Genomic DNA, 19,972 nt, shown 5'->3' with positions numbered 1-19,972 from the left:
AGAAGAGTAAGCCATGGGAAGTGACAGGGCACACACTAGCAGGATGAACTGGCCTTCTCTTAATTTACATCTTCTTCATTTTTACTACACAGAAATAGGGATCTGACACGTTGCGATAAATGCCACTTCTCTCTCTCTCTCTCTCTCTCTCTCTCTCTCTCTCTCACACACACACACACACACACACACACACAAAATCTGACAGATGTTACTCCTCTGAGTAACAACCTGTTGGCTCAGTAACAAAGAAAAGTACTCAGACCCTGAACAACACACCCCTCCTTGCTCAGAACCCTCAGATTACATTCTTAAACCAATGCAGATTTAAAACAACAACAACAACAAAAAAAAACAAAACAAAAACAAAACAAAACAAAACAAAAAAAAACCCAAGCTAGGCCAATACAGAAGGGGAATAAACAATTAAAGGATCATTACAGCCTTAACCACACACTCTCTCTTCTCAATACTAGAGCTAAAGAAAATCAAAGCAATAAAAGCCTAATCAACAGAAACATAAAAGCTGGGAAATGGGCATCAACTACCACAGAGAGGAGGAAGGTCACACACGTAAAATCACTGCTTCGTAATATTTAACAGAATCTATCATTCACTTAGTGCTTAGTAAGACTGCCAGGCCCTGGGGTAGACCCCAGTAAAACAGACGGTTTAATACACTCAGCTCGAGGCCCCAGAGAGTCTGTTCTTGAGTGACTGTCTGCAGGCTTCAACTATCATGACAATCACATAACAAAAAATGTTCAATCCAGCTGGGTGTGGTAGCATACACTTTTAATTCCTGCACTCTGGAGTCAGGGCAGATAGACTCCTGTGAGTTCAAGGATAGCCTGGTCCACAGAATGGGTTCTAGGCCACTCAGTGCTACATAGTGAGATCTTGTCTCAAATATATATATATATATATATATATATATATATATATATATATATATATTAATAATTTAAATAATTGCATGCTTACACATTACATAGCTTTGGAATTATGTAAAATTACCAGTAGCTTCACGCTCTTTTTTTTTTAATACATGTGTCCTATATGTCCCTCACACCTCTTTAAAGTAACTATCAAAAAACTGGTCCTTAAATTTATTTTCTTTCCTCTAAATGGAGTCACCAAATAAAGGGGGAGGCAAACCTCCAACTAGACATCTCTCACTGTCAGGGAAACCTTCAGTTCCAAATGGAATTTCTCCATCAATCCCTCCCCACAGAGCTCAGAGAGCGATGTGGAAGAGGAGGTGGGGGGACTGTAAAAGCCAGAAGGGGTGGATTACACCATGGAAACTGTCTTCTAGACACAACAAACTCATAAAGACCGTGGCTGCATGCACAAGGCCTGTACAGGTCTAAGAAACTTGAAGTCTCAGCACCAAGAGAGGGAGACACTTGCTCTCACCCCTAACCAACAAGCTATCTCAAACCGACTTTACTTACAAAGGAAAAGTCAGTTTCTTGAATGCAGTCTCCCTGGGTATCTAAGGGCAGGCCCAGGCCCAGCAGTCGATGGCTAACACAAAAGGAACTCAATAGTGATTTTGGAGATTGTTTTGGTCTCATATTACTTTGTTTGGTCATTTTTTTTAAACCTTACTAGCCTTTTGTTTGTATACTACAGTATACATACAAAGTCGATTTTGTGTCTTTATGCTGTGTGTGTGTCTGTATGTGTGTGTGCACATGCACACATATATGCGCTTTTGATATTTTTTTGTTTTTTTACTTGCCTTTGTGCTGTTTATTCTGGTTCATTTGTTTACTTGCCTGCATATTTTCTAAAGAGAGAGTATGAATTGAAAGGGTGGACAGAATGTGGGAGGAGATAAGGAAAGACAAACCATAAACACTGTATGAAAAATATATTTTCAATTAAAAAATAAATATTATTTCTCCCATCTCTCACTACTATATATATATAATAGTTACATAATATATAACATCATATATATGTCATATATAGATACATTTTAGTTCTAGTAATAATTAAGGAAAAAAATGTCATACGTATGTCTCGTGTGTGTGTGTGTGTGTGTGTGTGTGTTCGTAAATGAAACAATAGCCATAGCACCACATTAATTTCGTGTGAATGGCTGAATGGTTAAGCAACATTCTTTTGCAATTTGCCTTTGTTGCCCAATACTATATTTGAGTTTCATCCATGTAGACATGTGCAGGGCTAGCTAGTTAATTTGTTTTCTCTGTGTGACTGGATCAAAGTTCATTTATCCATTTCCCAACCGATTAAACTTTAGGCTGCTTGAAACGCTGAGCAATGATGAAGGGTGTCACGGCTGGAGTTTAACTGCCTTCCTGTGTATACACCCCTTCTCCAGTGCTGTCCCTGGAGGAGAAATTTCTGAACACTGCAGTCCTTTTTACTGTATCATGATTTTCTTGTACCTTTTCACTGAGTCACCATTAAAGTTTTAATTTTTACATTTATTTATTTAGTGTGAATGTGCATGCTTGTGCACAGTATATGGGTACAACCTAGCATCTGTTGAGGTCAAAGGGCAAACAGTGAAAACCATGTCTTTCTGACCATGTGTGTAGCAGAGGTTAAGCCTGGGTCATCAGGCGCCACTGCTGCCCATAGACCCTTTGATACCTTTTAATTTTGGTCATTCCAAAGCATCATCTTCTACCCATCTTGCACTGCAAATACCTCTGTAGTCAAGGACTGCCTGCTAGACAACCAGACACTTAGTCTTGAAACCAAGATCGTCTGAGGCTCCATTGGTATCACATTAGAGTTTCCACTGGATGCCATGGGAACAGGGCTACCACCTCATTCAGGAACCCATCCTGAGCCATAAACACCTCCTACAGCCCAGATCTTCTTCCATATCCCGAAGAGGCAGGCAAAGCCTTTCTATTCCTCAGCCTTCGCCTGTCTTTCCATCTCTCTGTGTCTCACCATTCAGTTTTCATCTTTAATACTAACTTCATTCCTCATTAGGGACATATTCCAGATGAATAAAAATGAACCCGAGTTAATATCTTCTCACAAGCGCACTGAGCCACTGGCGTAGCTAGAAATCGATTGCCATTGTGCCCACTTTTCCTGTTTCTTTAGCATTTATCAAGCATGACCGTTCCAAATGAGAATTCTTTCTTTTATCCCTTTGATACCTGCCCTGCCCAAATCTTACCCATTCTCAACATCTTGACCAAGAGGTTTATTCAAACTCTTCCTAACTTTTCTGTTAAAAGTGGCCTCCCCACCATATACATCACTTTAGACAGAGGATTGAAATAAAAGGCATAAAAAGCAGGTTCCACTGAATAGCTTTAGTGCTGTGTTTCTCGTCGTTATATTCTATAAGAACTTCAAACTTCTGGCCTCTCCTGCATCTTCATGATCTAGACCACTATTTCTCAACCTGACGGTCTCGACCCCTTTAGAAGTTGCATATCAGATATCTTGTATATCAGATATTTATGTTGTAGTACATACGAGTAGCAAAATGACAGCTAAGTAGTAGCAGCAGAGTCATTTTATGGTTGGGGTCACCACAACATCAGGAACTATAATAAAGGGTCACAGCATTAGGAAGGTTGAGAATGACTGGTCTAGACAACAACCAGCTATTTCAACAGCTCCATAATGCTCAGCTTTAGGGGGACCAGGCTGAATCTTTCTGAACACTTTTCTTCTTCATACTGCCGTGTTTGGCGCCTTTAAAGATATCTCTAATGGACAAATTGATCTAACTGTGTAACAAAATTTAGCAACAGAGAAAAAAATTATAGAGAGCTCGACATACAAAAGAATTCTAATTTGTTATCTCAGAAAGAACAACTTAGTAGTAACATAATAGGGAAATCAAGGCAGGTATAATAGTCACATGTAGGTCTCAAAAGGTCTAGATTGCTTTTAATAGACAGCAAAAGAAACAAAAGAGTTGTCATTTACCTGCATGAGCAGAGAGAGGTGAGTGTGGTCGAGGCAATGCTGGAGACTGGCCATTGCCAATCAAACTCTTCCGGTTGCTTGTTCGGCAACTGTCAGAAGGAAAGAAAAACCAGGTGAAGAAAAACACACCACTACTATTTGAGCATGTTCAAAGCTGACACAGACAAGGATGCACACCCTCCAGGACCTCCTCATGCTGTTGCTAACAGCACAGAGAACTATTGCGTGCTCACTAACTTGGGATTGAAACCTATCCCCTGAATGTGAGAACCCATAATATATTCATACAGCATAGCACCATCAATATTCCTCACCACAGCAGAGCTATAATAGAACGTCTTCTCTCAGCTCACGTCTGCATCTACAAGGATGTGTCATGTCATACACGCAAGTGATAAATTAAGGATTCAGATTAGCGAACCACAGGTAGAATCCTTGTTGACATGAAATTTCTAATAGGGAATCATATGCAACGAAGTAGAATGGCATCCATCTTACAGTGATGCACTAATTAAAAATCTAATTATTTAGACAAATTTCATATTTGTGCCTTTTGTCAATAAAACAGTCAATGCCTAAGATAAATGCAGCTTGCCGCTCACTCGTTTTTCACCTTGTGTGCTACATTCAAATTACTTATTAAGGAACATGTTAGGAAACAGGAAAACAGATTCCAGTGTTTTAAGACAGCAGTGATGGCATCTTCTAATCTGCTATTGGCTGTATCTTGAATATGTGGTAAATGGGTTCATATATACAGATACAAGGTACCTACTTTTTCCTGTTTCTGCTAGTAGGGAGTTATCAGATGAATTTCAAGGTAACAATGCACACGCATCAAAGACAAACCCCAGTGATGGAGAGGTGGATGTTCTCTGACATTTCTTTGCCTTCTTTAATACACATTAGTCATTTATTCTCCTGGATCATTGCAGTACCCAGAAAGAGTAATCAATTCACACTTCCATCTCGACCTCACCAACAAGTGTTCCAGGCACTGAGTCTACACAGAAGCCACTTTCCCTTTGTCAGACTTGACCGTAATTAGCAGAGTCTTAACTCACAAGAGGCCCTGTGCAGCCATGCTCCTGAAGGAGTCTGCATGAGATGTAGGATTTGATATTTCAGGGTTTGTATACAACATCTTCAACTCCGTCTGGTGAGGATGCAAATGACATCACAGCCACCCAGAAGACTAAAGCAGAAGGATCACAAATATAAGGCCGGCCTGGAGTCCAGCGCAAGCTCAAGGCCGGCATATGAGACACAGTGAGACTCGTTTTATTTTCAGATTGTTAAAAAACTACACAATGGGCTTGGGAAATAGTTCAGTATGTGAGCGCTTGTCTAGTGTATAAGAAAAGCCTAAGCTCAATCAAATCCTCAGCAATAGACTAGACAAGTGAAAGGGCTATTCCTAATCTTCAAAGAACACATTTCAAACCTATACCAATTTCTTTTAGCAACACCAACTAGGGAGTCGGTTCACTTGATGTTTGCAGCCTGTTATCACTGCCAACAATCCCATACTTAGCATTTCTTAAGGTCAGGCTGCCTGGGTTTCTTTTCCTTGTTGCAGCAATCAACATCCCCTAGCATTATCTGTGAGTTTAATTAACATCATGTTTACTTAGCCTTAAAGAAGCTGTTGAATGATGATCCGGCCCCTGGTAGTTAATTAGGACGGTAGACTGCGATATTATCAGCTCATCTATCAAGAACTGTATTCTCAAGCTATTAAATTCATAATCATTAAGTCTGATAGTCTGATTGTTTTTCAAAGATACTACAGAATACATTTAGTGTTAATTCAAATTAATGGCTCCTCTCACTTCAGGAAGGGACCATTAAATATACTAATCTGTCAATGTTCATCAAAAAAATTAGAAATGATAAATTCATATCCTGGAAATTTCAGCAAACTTTCTTGGGCAAATCAACTAAAATTCAGATTAGTTATTACAAAGATATGCATTGAAATTTTTACATTTAATATTGAATCTATGTAATTCGTAAAGAATTCCTCAACATAGTTAATTATTAATGTTCCTATATGTAACTAAAATGAATAAGAAATGTGTACCAACACAATCAGTAACCCAGTAAATATATAATTTATGGATGTCAATATTAATTATTATTACCATCACATATTAATGTGACTGCCCTAAAACTAAAATTAAGAAAGGCTATTTCTCAAATAAAACTTTAAAAACAAAATTTCCTAAGAATCCTATAGACTGGTTAGTCTACATGTATTATATAACAGTATATTACTATTATACAAAGCCAAATGGTGGAACAATAAAATAAAAAGCCCTCACAATCACATCAGTTATTAAAGGTCTATCAGCAAGCAGTGAAAGGGTGAGTTAATCTTTAAAAAGAAACATGTAAGTAAAGCCTGAAAGTAGGTTTTATTGAAATAATGAGAGGAAGCTGGAGAGATGGCTCAGCGGTTAAGAACACTGACTGTTCTTCCAGAAGTCCTGAGTTAGATTCCCAGCAGCCACATGGTAGCTCACAACCATCTGGAATGGGATCAGATGCCCTCTTCTGGCAGCGACATGTGTCAGAACAATGTGTCAGTGACAGCATACTCATTTTAAAAAATAAAAAGAAAGAATGAGAGGTCTATCTCCTCATATACGCGGTGATTTAAGTATCCTCTACAACCTTTGACACTTTCCACAGGAAGGTGGAGATGTTATTAAAACTGTAACACAAGGAACTTTAAAAACTCTCTCAACAATCCAAGAGGAAGCCTTTAAACATAATCTGTTCCGATGTGGTAAAACCGAGTTGAGGAAATACAGGTCACAGCAGATTCCCATGTGTACACAAGATAAATCTCTATACTTAGGACATAGGATTTTGACCTCACGATGAACTTGCTGCTAAGATTCTTAAAGGTAAAGTGGCACTTTATTGTATACTGAATCCTGAAATACCTGGAGCATATGTGTGCTTGTCCCCCCATCTTTACAGTCTTTCTCTCTCTCTCTCTCTCTCTCTCTCTCTCTCTCTCTCTCTCTCTCTCTCTCTCTCTCTCCCCCCCCCCCTTCACTGTCAGAGTGACTAAGTTCTTCTGGCTTCTTCCCAAGCAGTCATCCATGGGAAAAGCAGGCACCTCCTACCAAGTGAAACAGTAATGCCACATCTCTTCAGCATAAACCTTTCATAATCCATCCTAATCCCAGCACTGTACTTTGTGAAATGCTTTCTCTAGTTTGGATTCTCAGGCACACAGGTCAGAAAAGAAACTGAAGAGACGTACACTCATGCTGTATCCATTCCAACATAAAATGCATTATTCCTCCCCAACTCTTCAAGATACAGCCCTCTCCTCACCCGACCCAAACTTCTAATAGCCTAGCCAGTGTTCACGCCTCTGAAGTACCACCATTGCAGATCTCCAGTGAAAGCAACACAAGAGAAAACTTACTCTTTCAGTGCATAGTATGCTCTGCTTACCCTATAGAATTTAGGACGTGACTGTCTAGTCACACACTGAGATTTCCTCCTTGTAAAGCCAGAATTTAGCAAGAAGACAGCTGTTTACAACTTGACACAAAGGCAGCGATAAACAGTGGATTAGGATAAGGATGATCGTCCTTAGTACTCTTATTACTCAACCCCTGGTTCCTCCCTGGAAAGATCCACCCAGGGACAAAGACAGGTACAGATGGGGTACAAAAGGGAGGCTTTTTTTCTCTCTCTCTGCCTCTCCCCCATCTCCCTCACATGCACGTGCATCACACACACACACACACACACACACACACACACACACAAACATACACACACAAACTCATACCCCATGCATGCACACATGCACAAACAGTGTACCCTGCCCACTACAGACCTGGGACCTGGGAGGAACAGGATGGTGGAAAGACGATGACATCACCTTTGAGTGAGTTGGCCAGGCTGGCCACTCAACAGTGGGAGGCAAGGGCACAAGACAGAATTCTGTGAGTAAGAAAGGCTGTCATTCTTCTGGATAGCAGCTGAGGGCCAACTTTAGAGTGATGTGAGGCCAATATAAGGGAGCACTGTGATTGGCTGCATGGTTTTTGTCCTGCTATTTGCCCCTAAGTCCACTGACACCACCAAGATCTTCACAAAGCTTGTGGCACCGTAATGGCGGCTAGTAGGTCTTCCCCTTTGGATGATAGAGTAAATGCTCACAGGTTTTATTATCTAAGTGAGACCAGATCCAGTGAGGACAAACACATCTGTTTATCAGGCTGATGGTGGGAAAGGAAGGCATATTTGGTCCGTGGCACCCACACCCCATTTCTGCCCAAATTGTCTTTAAGCTGAAGTTCCCTAGAAAGGCTTTGGGGCTCGGTGAATGTGTGGCACCTGGATGTGTCACTTGTCTTCTGGCAAAAGAACCTATTACCCGTCTCCTGCCAGGTCTCTGAAAGCCCAGCAGGCCTTGACTATTTTCAATTATTCCAAGTAGTTAAATTTTTGCTTAACTTTAAATTACATTTACAATGCATGTCTGGTTGTTGTAAGACAACTGAGCAAACCAAGCTCCGCTGGCTGTAACTTTTTAATTTGTAACTGACTGGAAAGGTCAACACTGAGTACAACCTGTCAGTGACCACCACGAAAAGGTAAGAGTCACAGTGAACCAAGAAGAGGGCAGAGATAAGTCCAGCTTCTCATTTTTACCTTGATGGAGATTTTGATAGATTTGCACAGGAGACCAATTATAGACCAGAGCTCCACCATTCAGAAAACATCTGCTATTTCCTCACACCATGGTAGAATCGAACCTTCTGAATATTCCTTAAACACAGAGGAAGGCTCAAGTGTTGGAGACCGGCCATCATCAGGAGGTAAAGGTGGTCTAATGAGCTGCTGAGTAACTGATATTATATACACTAATATTATAACTGCAGCTTCCATACCGATAAAATCAAGGGGTTTGTCCACATGAAAAAACTAGTAAGAAACTAGTTTCTATCCAAGAAATGCTTTGAAAGCGAGAGAGAAGGAATCTAATAGTTCCAGCAACTCTGGGATGGATCATTATATCATTTGTCATATTTGTTTCACATCTTTTTGAAAAAAGAGAATTCCCCACTCCCTAAATATCGTCTTCCCTATCTCTCCAAGTTGGCCTCAAACGTTTACCCGTCTTTCGCTCTCCCAGATGTGAAGTGCTGAGATTCTGGGTTATGTGTTGCTGGGAATCAAACCCAGGGCTTCCTGTTCAATAGGTCAGCTCTCTGATTTATATCCCCGGCCTTGCTTCACTGTTGGTACTACAGCTTGTAAACATCTGTGTGTGTGCATGTGTGTGTGTGTGATTACAGGATTATGTTAAAATTTTACATTTTTATTACTGCTTTCAGTTTTCAGGAAAACCTCACAATTTGGAATTGCACACAAAGGGAATGAGTAGGCTCCTTTAAAGACCTGTGTATCTCCGTATTCCTACTGACTGTGCTATGGTAAAATGCTGTTTCTGTTAAAGCTGTTGAAGATCGGGAGCAAAGCAAACGGCTCCTGTCTTTGAAAGTATAATCTGTCTTCTTGAAGTACAACTGACCCCCCCCATAGAAAGATGGCCTAAGACAGTCAATGTCCTGTTAAACAGAAAGCAGTTTCACATCTACAAGCCAATTCATTTCATAGTTCCTGAATGTCTATACATATATGAATATTTATTTATTTATTTATTTATTTTCGGTTTTTTGAGACAGGATTTCTCTGTGTAGCCCTGGCTGTCCTGGAACTCACTCAGTAGACCAGGCTGGCCTCAAACTCATAAATCCGCCTGCCTCTGCCTCCCAAGTGCTGGGATTAAAGGCGTGCGCCACCACTGCCTGGCATATATGTCCATTTAAAAAAACTCATATAATCTGTCTTGTTATGTCACTTTTATCTAATTAATTGATAAGTTAATAAATCTCAGAATGTGTTCACTTTGTATGACAGTTATGTTTTGAGTATATAGTGTATACACACACACACACACACACACACACACATACACTAACTTACTTTTTCTCTACTCAACATTGTAATTTTAAGCTTTAACTGTGGCAACATAAACATGGGTCTGTATTCATTTATTTTTAAGGTTATCCATTTGAAGCAAATTTTAGGATTCTTAAATGCACTAAAATTACATACTGTGGACCTTCCTCCCTTCTCCTTGCGACACTGAATATGTAGGAGCCCATGCTTTTGAAAATCTGATTGCAAAATACTTGAAAATGTAATTGAAGGAAAAATATTGTGCAACAGCAAGACAACATTCCCTAAAGTCGTTGGATACTTTCCCCCGTGTCCTGGTGTTGCTTCCTGCACCCTAAGGCTTATGTTCCTTCTGTGGAAGTTTCCCATAAACACTTTGTCTTTCTGCTGTCATTCAAGCAATCCCTTTTCTGGGCATCTTCAGTCTACATCTCTAGCTCCTCTCCAATAGCACAGTCACATGAATAGCTGGCTGGATAACACCATTCCAGCCTAAAGGAAGCAGAAAGCAAGCTTTTCTGATCTTCCGTCAGCTCCACAGGTGCTGTCACTCATTTCAAGATAATATTCATGCTGGGGTCTTCCCTATAGCTCATCAAATCAAGGCTTTGGTTACTTTATTCAGTTAACTATTTGCTCAGTGTGCAGGTCTTTTAAGACAGGCACTGTTCTGAACAAATCCACGCCTCTCTTCTAAAGTGGACATAAGTAACGCATGCAATGTAACAAGCATCACACGTGGAATGATGACGGAGGGGAATCATGCAGAAACCGTGGCTGGGGTACAAGTATGGAAGGCCAGGATCTTAATTAAATAGATGTTCAGGGAAAGGCCTCATTGGGGAGCCGGTATTTGGTAAGACCAGGAAGTAAGAGAGCAAGTACAAAGAAAAAGCAAAGGCCCTGGGGCAAGTGGGTTCCAGGAACAGAAGCACGCCAGCATGCTGAGATGGAAAGATCAGTGGAGAACCTTAGGTAGCGAACAGTAGACATAAGCCAATGAAGAGACCAAGGTTGCAGACCATGGTGTAGGGAGTCTGCACTGAGTCAGAGAAAGGGAAAGTGTTGAGGATTTGGGGCATAATTTGCCTTTAGTTTTAAAGAAAATCATTCTGGATAAACTGGGACAAGGGAAGGAGGAAGCAGAGTAGGAAGTTAGGAAGCAAGGTCTATGTACATCCTACATGAACGCCACATTTAAAATATATTTCCCTCTTTAAAACTCAGCAAGATGGCCCCAGATTCAATGAGAGCACTATGCATTAGCCTCTGCCTCCAGGATGTTGGAAAGAAGGTCAGTATGGATGATGGACGAAGTCAAGGGCATTGGGCCTTTTAGTATTTACATCAACGCAATGAGAACACATAGTTATGAGGAGGATATCCCTACTGACCATCTTGATACATGAACTAAACTTTTCCACTAGCAGACAGATTCTTCCTAAAGGCGCAACTCAGACTAGAAATGAATAAGTTCTCATACTGTCTTTATTTATGAGTGAGAAGTATAAACAGACCCCAACAGCTACCACAAAGTTTGAGTAAGCTTCCAAAAGTTCTGAGGAAAGCAATAGAAAAAAAAATATATAATATATATTTTAATATATATAATATTATATATACATATCTATGAGAGACCATTGTCAGGGCTTCTGGAAAATACTACTCCATTAAGATAAGCCCATACTCAAGCACCAATCCCTGACACAATTAATGATAGTGTTATGCTTGCAGACAGGAGTCTAGCATGGCTGTCCTCTGAGAGGCTCCACCCAGCAGCTAACTCAGAAGGATGCAGTCATCCATAGCTAAACAGTAGATGGAGCTTGGGAACTCTTATGGAAGAGTAGCAGGAAGGTTGTAGGCCCCAAAGGGGATAGGAACTCCACAGAAAGACCAGAGAGTCAACTACCCTAGACCCTTGGGACTCTCAGAGACTTAACTATCAACTAAAGAACATACATGAACTGGACCTAGGCCTCCTTGCATATGTGTAGCAGATGTGGTCTTCATGTGGGTCCCGAACAATTGGAGCCAGGGCTGTCACAAAAGCTGTTGCCTGTCCGTAGGATATATTCTAGCTGGGCTGCCTTGTCTGGCCTCAGTGGGAGAAGATGTGCCTAGCCTCACAGAGACTTGATGTGCCTGGGTGGGAGGATACCCAGAGGTACCCCCATTCTTTCAGAGGAAAAGGGAAGGAAAATGGGGGAGGGATTGTGAGAAGGGGTTGGTTACTAGGAAGGGAGAAGTAAGTGGGACATAAAATAAATGAATAAATGAATGGATAAATAAATAAATAAATAAATATGAACATCATAAAAGTGAATTTTGTTAGTTGAGGGATAAAAGTGACCAAATATTATAAAATAGAGTTAAAATAAACTAACCCTATAAATTAAAAAAAAAAAAAAGATAGGCCCCCTACTGAGGCTGAGCCCAATTTTCTATCTTCACATAAGAGAGACAGATGAACATACAGATATTAGGACGGCACTACCCCAGGAAACAACTGTTTATGGAGTATCCTTCCTACGTATAAAGTATCTTATACGTAAGGAAAGACGAAACCCTCTCTAAGCCTCAAGCCTACGAATGACCCATCGATACTCGTGTTCTGGAGGAATAAACAGGCACATGTTGCAATCTGAAGTTTGAGACAAATTACCAATCCCGCTCTTAAATATACTTTCATAACAAACACTAGAATCCTTTGCAGCATACAGTATATGACTCACTGCAAGCTATCCAGTGGTTCATAGGATCTCCTTCATAATCTCTTAATGATTTACTTGACAGAAATGTCTTTACAGTTTGTCTTCTAGGACCAGACCGGTGAGGTGAGATGGCTCAGTGGGGAAAGAGGCTTGCTGACTAATGATGCAAACATGACAACCAATCTCTAAAACCTACTTAAAGGTAAATGCAGAGAACTAATTTCACAAAGCTGTCCCCTGACTTCTGCATGTGTACCACGTCATATACCCATCCCATAATAATAAATAAAAGTTAAAATTTATAAAAGTTTAGGTCTCCTAAATTACTCTCCATTTTATAACTATTTCAAAGACAGACAGGCCAGGACAGCTACTGTGATATGGCTGACAGAATGAGCTAGGAGGTCACATTCTTATCCTGTGATTGATGGTTGCTGACATCGATGGTGTTGTATTACAGTAACCATGGTAAACAGAGTATCCCTCTGGGACCCTGTCTTCATTCAACATAGAACCTGGCATTCAACATGTTGTTTAAATTCCAAAATGAAGACTCCCTGAGGATAAAGTTCGTATCTTTTATAATACTGAAGCCCTTTGGTTAGCTGTGAAATTACAGAAAATAAAAAAATGATTTAAATAGAGACATATTAAAAAGGTGGAGGTAAGGGGTGGGGGCAGTGCGGTGGACTGGATCCAGGTCTGGTATGCGGTTTCTCTCTAAACTACACCTCAGCCAAAGGTAGGTTAACTAATTTTTTGTTTTGTTTTTTGTTTCGTTTTGTTTGAGACAGGGTGTTACTATGTAGCCTTGACTGGCCTGGAGCTTGATGATCTAGCCCAAGCCAGCCTAAAACCCACAGGGATCTGCCTGCCTCTGCTTCCTGCTGCTGAAGATTAAAGGTGTGAGCCACCACACCAACCTATGATGTAATTTAAGGGAGTGGCTAAATACAGTTCCCACCTTGAAGTTTGTAATTTAACTTGTAGTACCAGTCAAATTTATAATACCAAATTGATATAAGGTGATGTTTAAATAGCCCAGTCCTACTGGATGGATCCAGGCTAAGCACGCAACTAAGAAAACAGACATCTGTGGAAGCCCCTTAGTGGAACACATCTTTCTGAAAAGCATTACAATGGGCCCTGCGGATTAATTAAAAGAGAGGGCAAGCACAGGATCAAAATCAAGTAGGAATGTGAATGATCAGATGGATAAAAATATGGGCTGATTTAAAGGTTTAAGATGGTAAAAACCATGAAAGCAAAAAGCCCTAAATCTCCACACACTTGAGCTTATTAGTGCAGGGTATTTGCCAAAAGAAATGGTCAGAGGTAACTACTGTGTTTGCATGCCCTCTCCAGGACTCAGATCATTAGGTCAGGCAACTATCTACATGGTGGGTGGGTGGGGGGGTCCTTTAAAGGCTAGGAGGGTGGAAGATTGACACTGCTTTTGGATTAAGGTTATGATGTCATGTGAAGATTAAAGGCATCTTATTAGGAGTGTTGGGTGGAGGGTGGGAAGAGAAGACTCCAAGGGCAGATAATTATTATCTCTGATATAAGAGCCAGAAGGTTTGTCCTCTATCTTGGGAATCTGCTCAGAGGGCTCTCTATTGCCCAAAGGTTGCAAGGGCTCATTCCAGACTCCAAAGGTCTAATCTGTCCTGCCAAGATAAAGAGATGTTATCACCAGCCCAGGCCTACAGGCCTCAGGGCCATCAAAGTGACAAGTAGTAAGAGTTGAGGGAGGGGTGGACCTGGTGGAGCCAGTTTTCTAACTGGAGGAAAGGTCAGAATCAAACTGTAAGAGGACTATGTCAAGCACCAAGAAGTCTAAGGATACATGGAAATTAAGGGAAACTAGACGAAGCACTAACTACCTGCTTCTCAATACATCCTAGACTCTATGGTGTGTGTGTGTGTGTGTGTGTGTGTGTGTGTGTGTGTGTGTGGTGGGAAAGGCTGGTCTCAAATTCCCAATCTACCTGCCTCGGCCTCCCAAGTACTGGGATTCCACACATATTAGGTATATGCATTATATCCAGATTTATTTTTAAAACTCCATGTCTTGTACGATACATGGGAATATCAATCGTACAACATAATGTATCTTCTAAGTAGCAGAAAAGCAACTTCAAATCCTTGGATAAAAATGACTATAGTTGGGCTGGAGAAATGGCTCAGTGGTTAAGAGCACAGACTGCTCTTCCAGAGGTCCTGAGTTCAATTCCCAGCAACCACATGGTGCCTCACAACCACCTATAATGGGATCCAACACCCTCTTCTGGTGTGTCTGAAGACAGCTACAGTGTACTCATATAATAAAATAAGTAAATCTTTTTTTTTTTAATGACTATAGTCAGCTCATTGGTTTTGATTTATCCCAATTTGTAAAAGAGAGGATCAGAAACAAACCTTTGAGAAATGAAACTTAGAATGTGGTAGGTGTAAGACAAAAGCAAGAAAATAAATCCAATCGTTTAAATCTAATGTCCTATCTTCCTTTACTAACCTTGTCCTGCTGTACGTCATGGACGTCTTCTGGTTTTGCTTTGATTGTGTTGTTTTGAGACAGGGTTCCTCTGTGTAACCCAGGCTGTCCTGGAACTCAGAGATCCAGCAGTGCTGGTGTTAGTAACCAGGCTCCTCCACAGCCAGCCTGAGGGGCCCAGCAGGATTCAAGGAGCGCACCACTACTCCTGGCTTCACTTATAATGGTTTTTAAAAACTGGGGAAGCAAGTAGATCTCATTGAGTTTGAGACCATCCTGGTCTTCAGAGTGAATTTCAGGACAGCCAGTGAGACACAGAGAAACCTTGTGTCAAAAAACCAACAAAACAAAACACCAAAAGAAAAATAAAAAAGTTTGGGGGGGGGGGGGCGGTGGGGAAAGGGGATAACATCTGAAATGTAAATAAATAAAATATCCAACAAAAAAAAAAGAAAAAAAAGAAAGAAGTGGTCAATAGCATTAGAGAGCTTCTTTGGGAACTGTTTTGATATGCAAATCTTATTTGGACAGAGAATGTGTATGTGTGTGTGTGTGTGTGTGTGTGTGTGTGTATACACACACACACATATACACACATATACACATATATGTATGTGTGTGTGAATCACAGATGAGGTATAATACTGATCTATCCATTCTAGCCTTCTTCAAATAGAAATTAAATTTCAGGCTGGGACCATAGCTCAGAAGCAGAGTGTTATGTTGAGGATGTGTGAGGAGGACCTAGGTTTAATTACCATAGAATAAACAAATGCCCAGGTCAGCCTGTTGTCACTAGAGATGTTTAATTTTTAGCCCATTAGTATACTTTAGATGCATAACCAAATATCACTTCCTGAAATAGGAACCATTCTCTGTGGTTCCCAGGATTGGTCCTTTCTAACCCCAAAAAAAGGGAAGTTTACTCTGGGATCACAAGGAGTGGCTTTTGCATGACCCTTCTCAGAAGTTACTGGTACCCAGGACATACAGCCTAAAGTCCTAACACCTCCCAGCTAGAAGGCATTACAATTTGCTGTAGCAGTTTGGCATAAGGCTCTGCCCACCAGTGAACTGCCTCTAATTCTACAGGCTGCTGCCCCTGGGACACACACACAACCATGCAGGGCTCCTCTAAAAGGGAGACTTGGAAGTCCTATGGCAGGGTGCCAGTCTCCTTCCATTCGGTATGCTTTGTTGCTGGCTGCTCCTAATTCAGTATCTTGCAAAATGACATTCTGTTAATGACATGAATGTCAAAGCTGTGATAATGGACAGAAGTAAAAGAAAACCGTTTCCTAAATGGGGAAGCAACAGGAAAACTGCCAAGTGGGTATTAAAATGAGCTGTGTGGCTGGCCCGTGCTCCAGCACTTAGTGCCTTCCTATTTGTTTCCACCGTGAAAGAAGCACCCTAAGCATGGAAGAATGGCTCACCTCGGTGTGAGCACAGAAAACAAACAAACAACAATAAAAACAAGGGGTCAAGGCCATGTTTTCCCTTAATTAACTTGACAGATGTCTTTTCTTTTTCTCGTTTGCATCCTGTGATTTTTTTTTTTTCTTAGTCATTCTTTTCTTTTGCCAAGATGGAATTGGCCAGGAGGAACCCGTTCTGTTGCTGAAGACAGGAGGGCTGGCAAGATAGCGGAAGACCCTGGCCTGCAAACTGCTCAGTATTCAGTCTTCATGATGGATGTTCCTCGGGGCTGTCAAATGCAGAACCAGTAAGAGAATTTGGGATCTGAAAGGAGACTGGTGATGTATGAAGATAGGACCCCCACCCCCCATGAGTGTCAAGTGCAGCCAAAGAAAGAAGCCATGTGGTCCTATAACTGGGCCTTAGACACCAGGTACATTTAATGACTTCTCATGCAAATGTGTAATTCTGCTTTCACTGGGGCCCAAGAGAGAGCTCTATTGTTGACATAATGGTTCTTAGTAGAAGAGACTCACAAAAAACCGAGGTTTACAACCAGCAGATATGATTGCCCTTTAGAACCTCATCCTCTACTGATCTGTGGAATGGTGATACAATTATCAGCTATCTGTTGGGTATGGTAGTCCATGAAGGCTGAGGCAGGATTACTGTTGGTTTGAGGTCAGCCTGGGCTTCAGGATAACATTCTATCTCAAAAGAAGAAAAAGAGTATCTGTGAACACAGAGACTAAACAAAAGTAATACAATGTAAAGAAATTATATCAAGTATCTTATGAATATTAGCTATAAAAATGGCATTTATAAGCTATGTCATCCTGGGCTACTTAGTGAGAGCCTGTATAAAGTGTATGTAAAATATAAATAAATCAACAAGCATTTGGTCTTTTCCTCTTATACAGATGCTGTCATATATCTATGCTTTCCTACTTGGAATCTCACACTCAGGTTTTTCTTTGAGGATCTTGGAACAAGAAGTATACCATGGCCCACAGAATCACCTTTTTGAATCAAAACAATGAATTACTCGAGAACAAAAGAGGCCAACTCCAGGGTATCAGGCTTGAGTAAGTATAAGCATAGAGCTGGTTATAGGAAGAACATAAGTAAGAGGGGCTTTGGTTGCCTGTAGAAACAGAAAAACAAATAGTTCAGAAGTTCTAGTGTGCAACAGCCACCCAAGCCCTGGATGAAGGCTTCCAACTAGTAGAATGAAGGTGGAGCAAGAGCTGGCACCTAGGTTTCAGACCAACAGTCAAAACCCTGAACATCCTCCCAGCTCACTCAACAGCTTTTACCTATTCAAGAAACCTCACATCTTCCCCTCTGTTACCATACTCCTCTGAACAACCCTGAGGAAGTTCCCAGAAACCTCCTATCCTCAAGTGAACCACAAAAACAATAATAAAAACAATCTTATATTGACTGAGTATTCAGTACCCTCCAAATACTTATTTCAATTTCCAGAGCATTCTATAAATTGGACTTACTTTAATCCACAACTTTAAGTAAGTGAACACTGAGTATCTGAGAAAGAAAGCCCATAGCCTAAGATTGCCCAGCTAGAAAGTTGGAGAATGAGATCTAAGTTAGGCAAATTTGTCTTTTGAGCCCATGTTTTGAGCTGTCTTTGCTGGATTGTCTCTAAAGGAGAAGAAATTCTTTGGTGAGCCTACGGCTAATACCAATGATACCTGTTCTTATAAATAAATGAAGATCCCAGCATTCTGCTGGAACACAAATCATGTACTCTTGGCAACGATGAACCCAGGGAGCACCAACAGAATCAGTCTTTGAGCCTAAAGCCTGAAGGTTAGTAACAGGTGATAGATCAAGCTACCAAGTATCACACATTGTGTTTTCTGGAAGGTAGTAAGCTTGACCCCAGTAGACAGATACTCAATGCCACTAAGCAGGAATGCTTGTATTCCCCGGTTACACATGTTGTCAGACCCATGATGGATACACAGCTGAGGCCTGCACACTGTTGGGCACTGACTTCTCCACAGTATATTTTCACAGATCCACAGGTAGGTGACTTAACACATGCGTCATCCTTGTCCCTGCCCAAACCAGCTGGTCTAGACATAACCAGGGAAAGCACTGTGTTTACACAGTGTGTGCCAGACTTCTTATCCCACTGTTTCTGAGGAAGCTGTCAATCAATCTAAACATCTGGATCCCACTCTCTTCAGAGTAGCTTGTTTCCTCTTCGTTTCCAGATAACTAACTCTGAATATCTGAGAGAACACATAGCAGGTTTGTGATTTCTAACCCCTACCATTGGGACCTTCCTATGTAGCCCTGGCTGGCTTTAAACTAAAGATCGCCCTGCCTTGACCCTTCGAGTGTTGGGACTGCAGCCAAGTACAATGTCCCTAACTACACAAAGCATCCATCTCTGTGCTGGCTTTGGAGAAAAGATTAACTGCCACATTCATAAGTAAATTGGCAAAAAGGAGACCAAAGGCATAGCACAGCATTACTAACTACACTAAATGCAATGAGGATTTTGTAATTGTCAAGTAGTCACACGTTATGTAAATCAAAATTAAATAAGTAAACAATATAAAATCTGTGTTTCTACAATGGTTATAGCCTTGCCCAAATCCTCCTTCTTTTCCTTGTATATTCTCTCAAGATGGCATTCCTGTTGGAAATGGTGGCACACACATGTAATCCCAGTACTTTGGCGACAGAGGCATGGAGAATTGCGAGCTTCAGCTTGTCTCAAATTACATACATAAATATATCAAAACCCATCATACACATATACATACAGGATGTAATTCCTTCCATCATCAGCTTCCCTATTCTTGCCTCTGCTCTTAAGAGAACATATGTGAGAAATCTGTGTAAAAACATCCTGTGATTCACGTAGAGGTCCGGAGGAAATCACATGAGACGGTGTGCTTAGGTTACTAAGGAGAAGTTTATCTCTAGGGCAGCCTCCTTCAGATCTCCTTCAGATCTCTGGCTTGCTTCTTCCAGGCATGGCCACCTGTTCTCTGAGACACAGCCTTGTGTGTAATGAGCTGACCTCGCTCATCCCTACTCTTGGTTTTGGTCCTTATTAGTAAGTACCTCGAGCTTCAGAGAACACGCTGACTCCGCCTCTTCACTATGCTCAGTAGACACCCAACCTAAACTCATTCTGTATTCCCTTCAGTGACTCAGAGTTCCTGTTCATTGTGTCCCTGGATTCCTGTTTATGAACGTTATGGAATCCTGACCTTCCCATGGAAACAGCCTAAGCAGAAATTCAATGGCACTGAGTGGTTAGTATCCTACCATGTAAGCTTCCCATAATGGAAGGGATTTTGAATAACTTCCTGGAGTCAAATTAAGTTGCATGCCACAGGGCCAAGCCGAGACTCAGGATTCCCCAACA

At 41.0% G+C, this 19,972-nt stretch overlaps 1 protein-coding gene across 9 annotated transcripts in view; it reads right to left on the bottom strand.

The window, feature by feature from the left end:
- The window catches only part of LOC117723774 (microtubule-associated serine/threonine-protein kinase 4), a 349,397-nt gene that overhangs the window by 111,320 nt on the left and 218,105 nt on the right, over positions 1–19,972 (bottom strand). For all 9 annotated transcript variants that reach the window (XM_076916253.1, XM_076916254.1, XM_076916258.1 and 6 more), the window contains one exon: positions 3,934–4,022. In XM_076916253.1, coding sequence (XP_076772368.1) covers positions 3,934–4,022 — 89 coding nt within the window. The remainder of the gene's footprint in view (positions 1–3,933; positions 4,023–19,972) is intronic.

The sequence above is a fragment of the Arvicanthis niloticus genome, chromosome 19 (genome assembly GCF_011762505.2).
Source record: "Arvicanthis niloticus isolate mArvNil1 chromosome 19, mArvNil1.pat.X, whole genome shotgun sequence".
NCBI lineage: Eukaryota > Metazoa > Chordata > Mammalia > Rodentia > Muridae > Arvicanthis > Arvicanthis niloticus.
The sequence above is the reverse complement of the archived record's forward strand: the minus strand, read 5'-3'. Positions and strand labels throughout refer to the sequence as shown.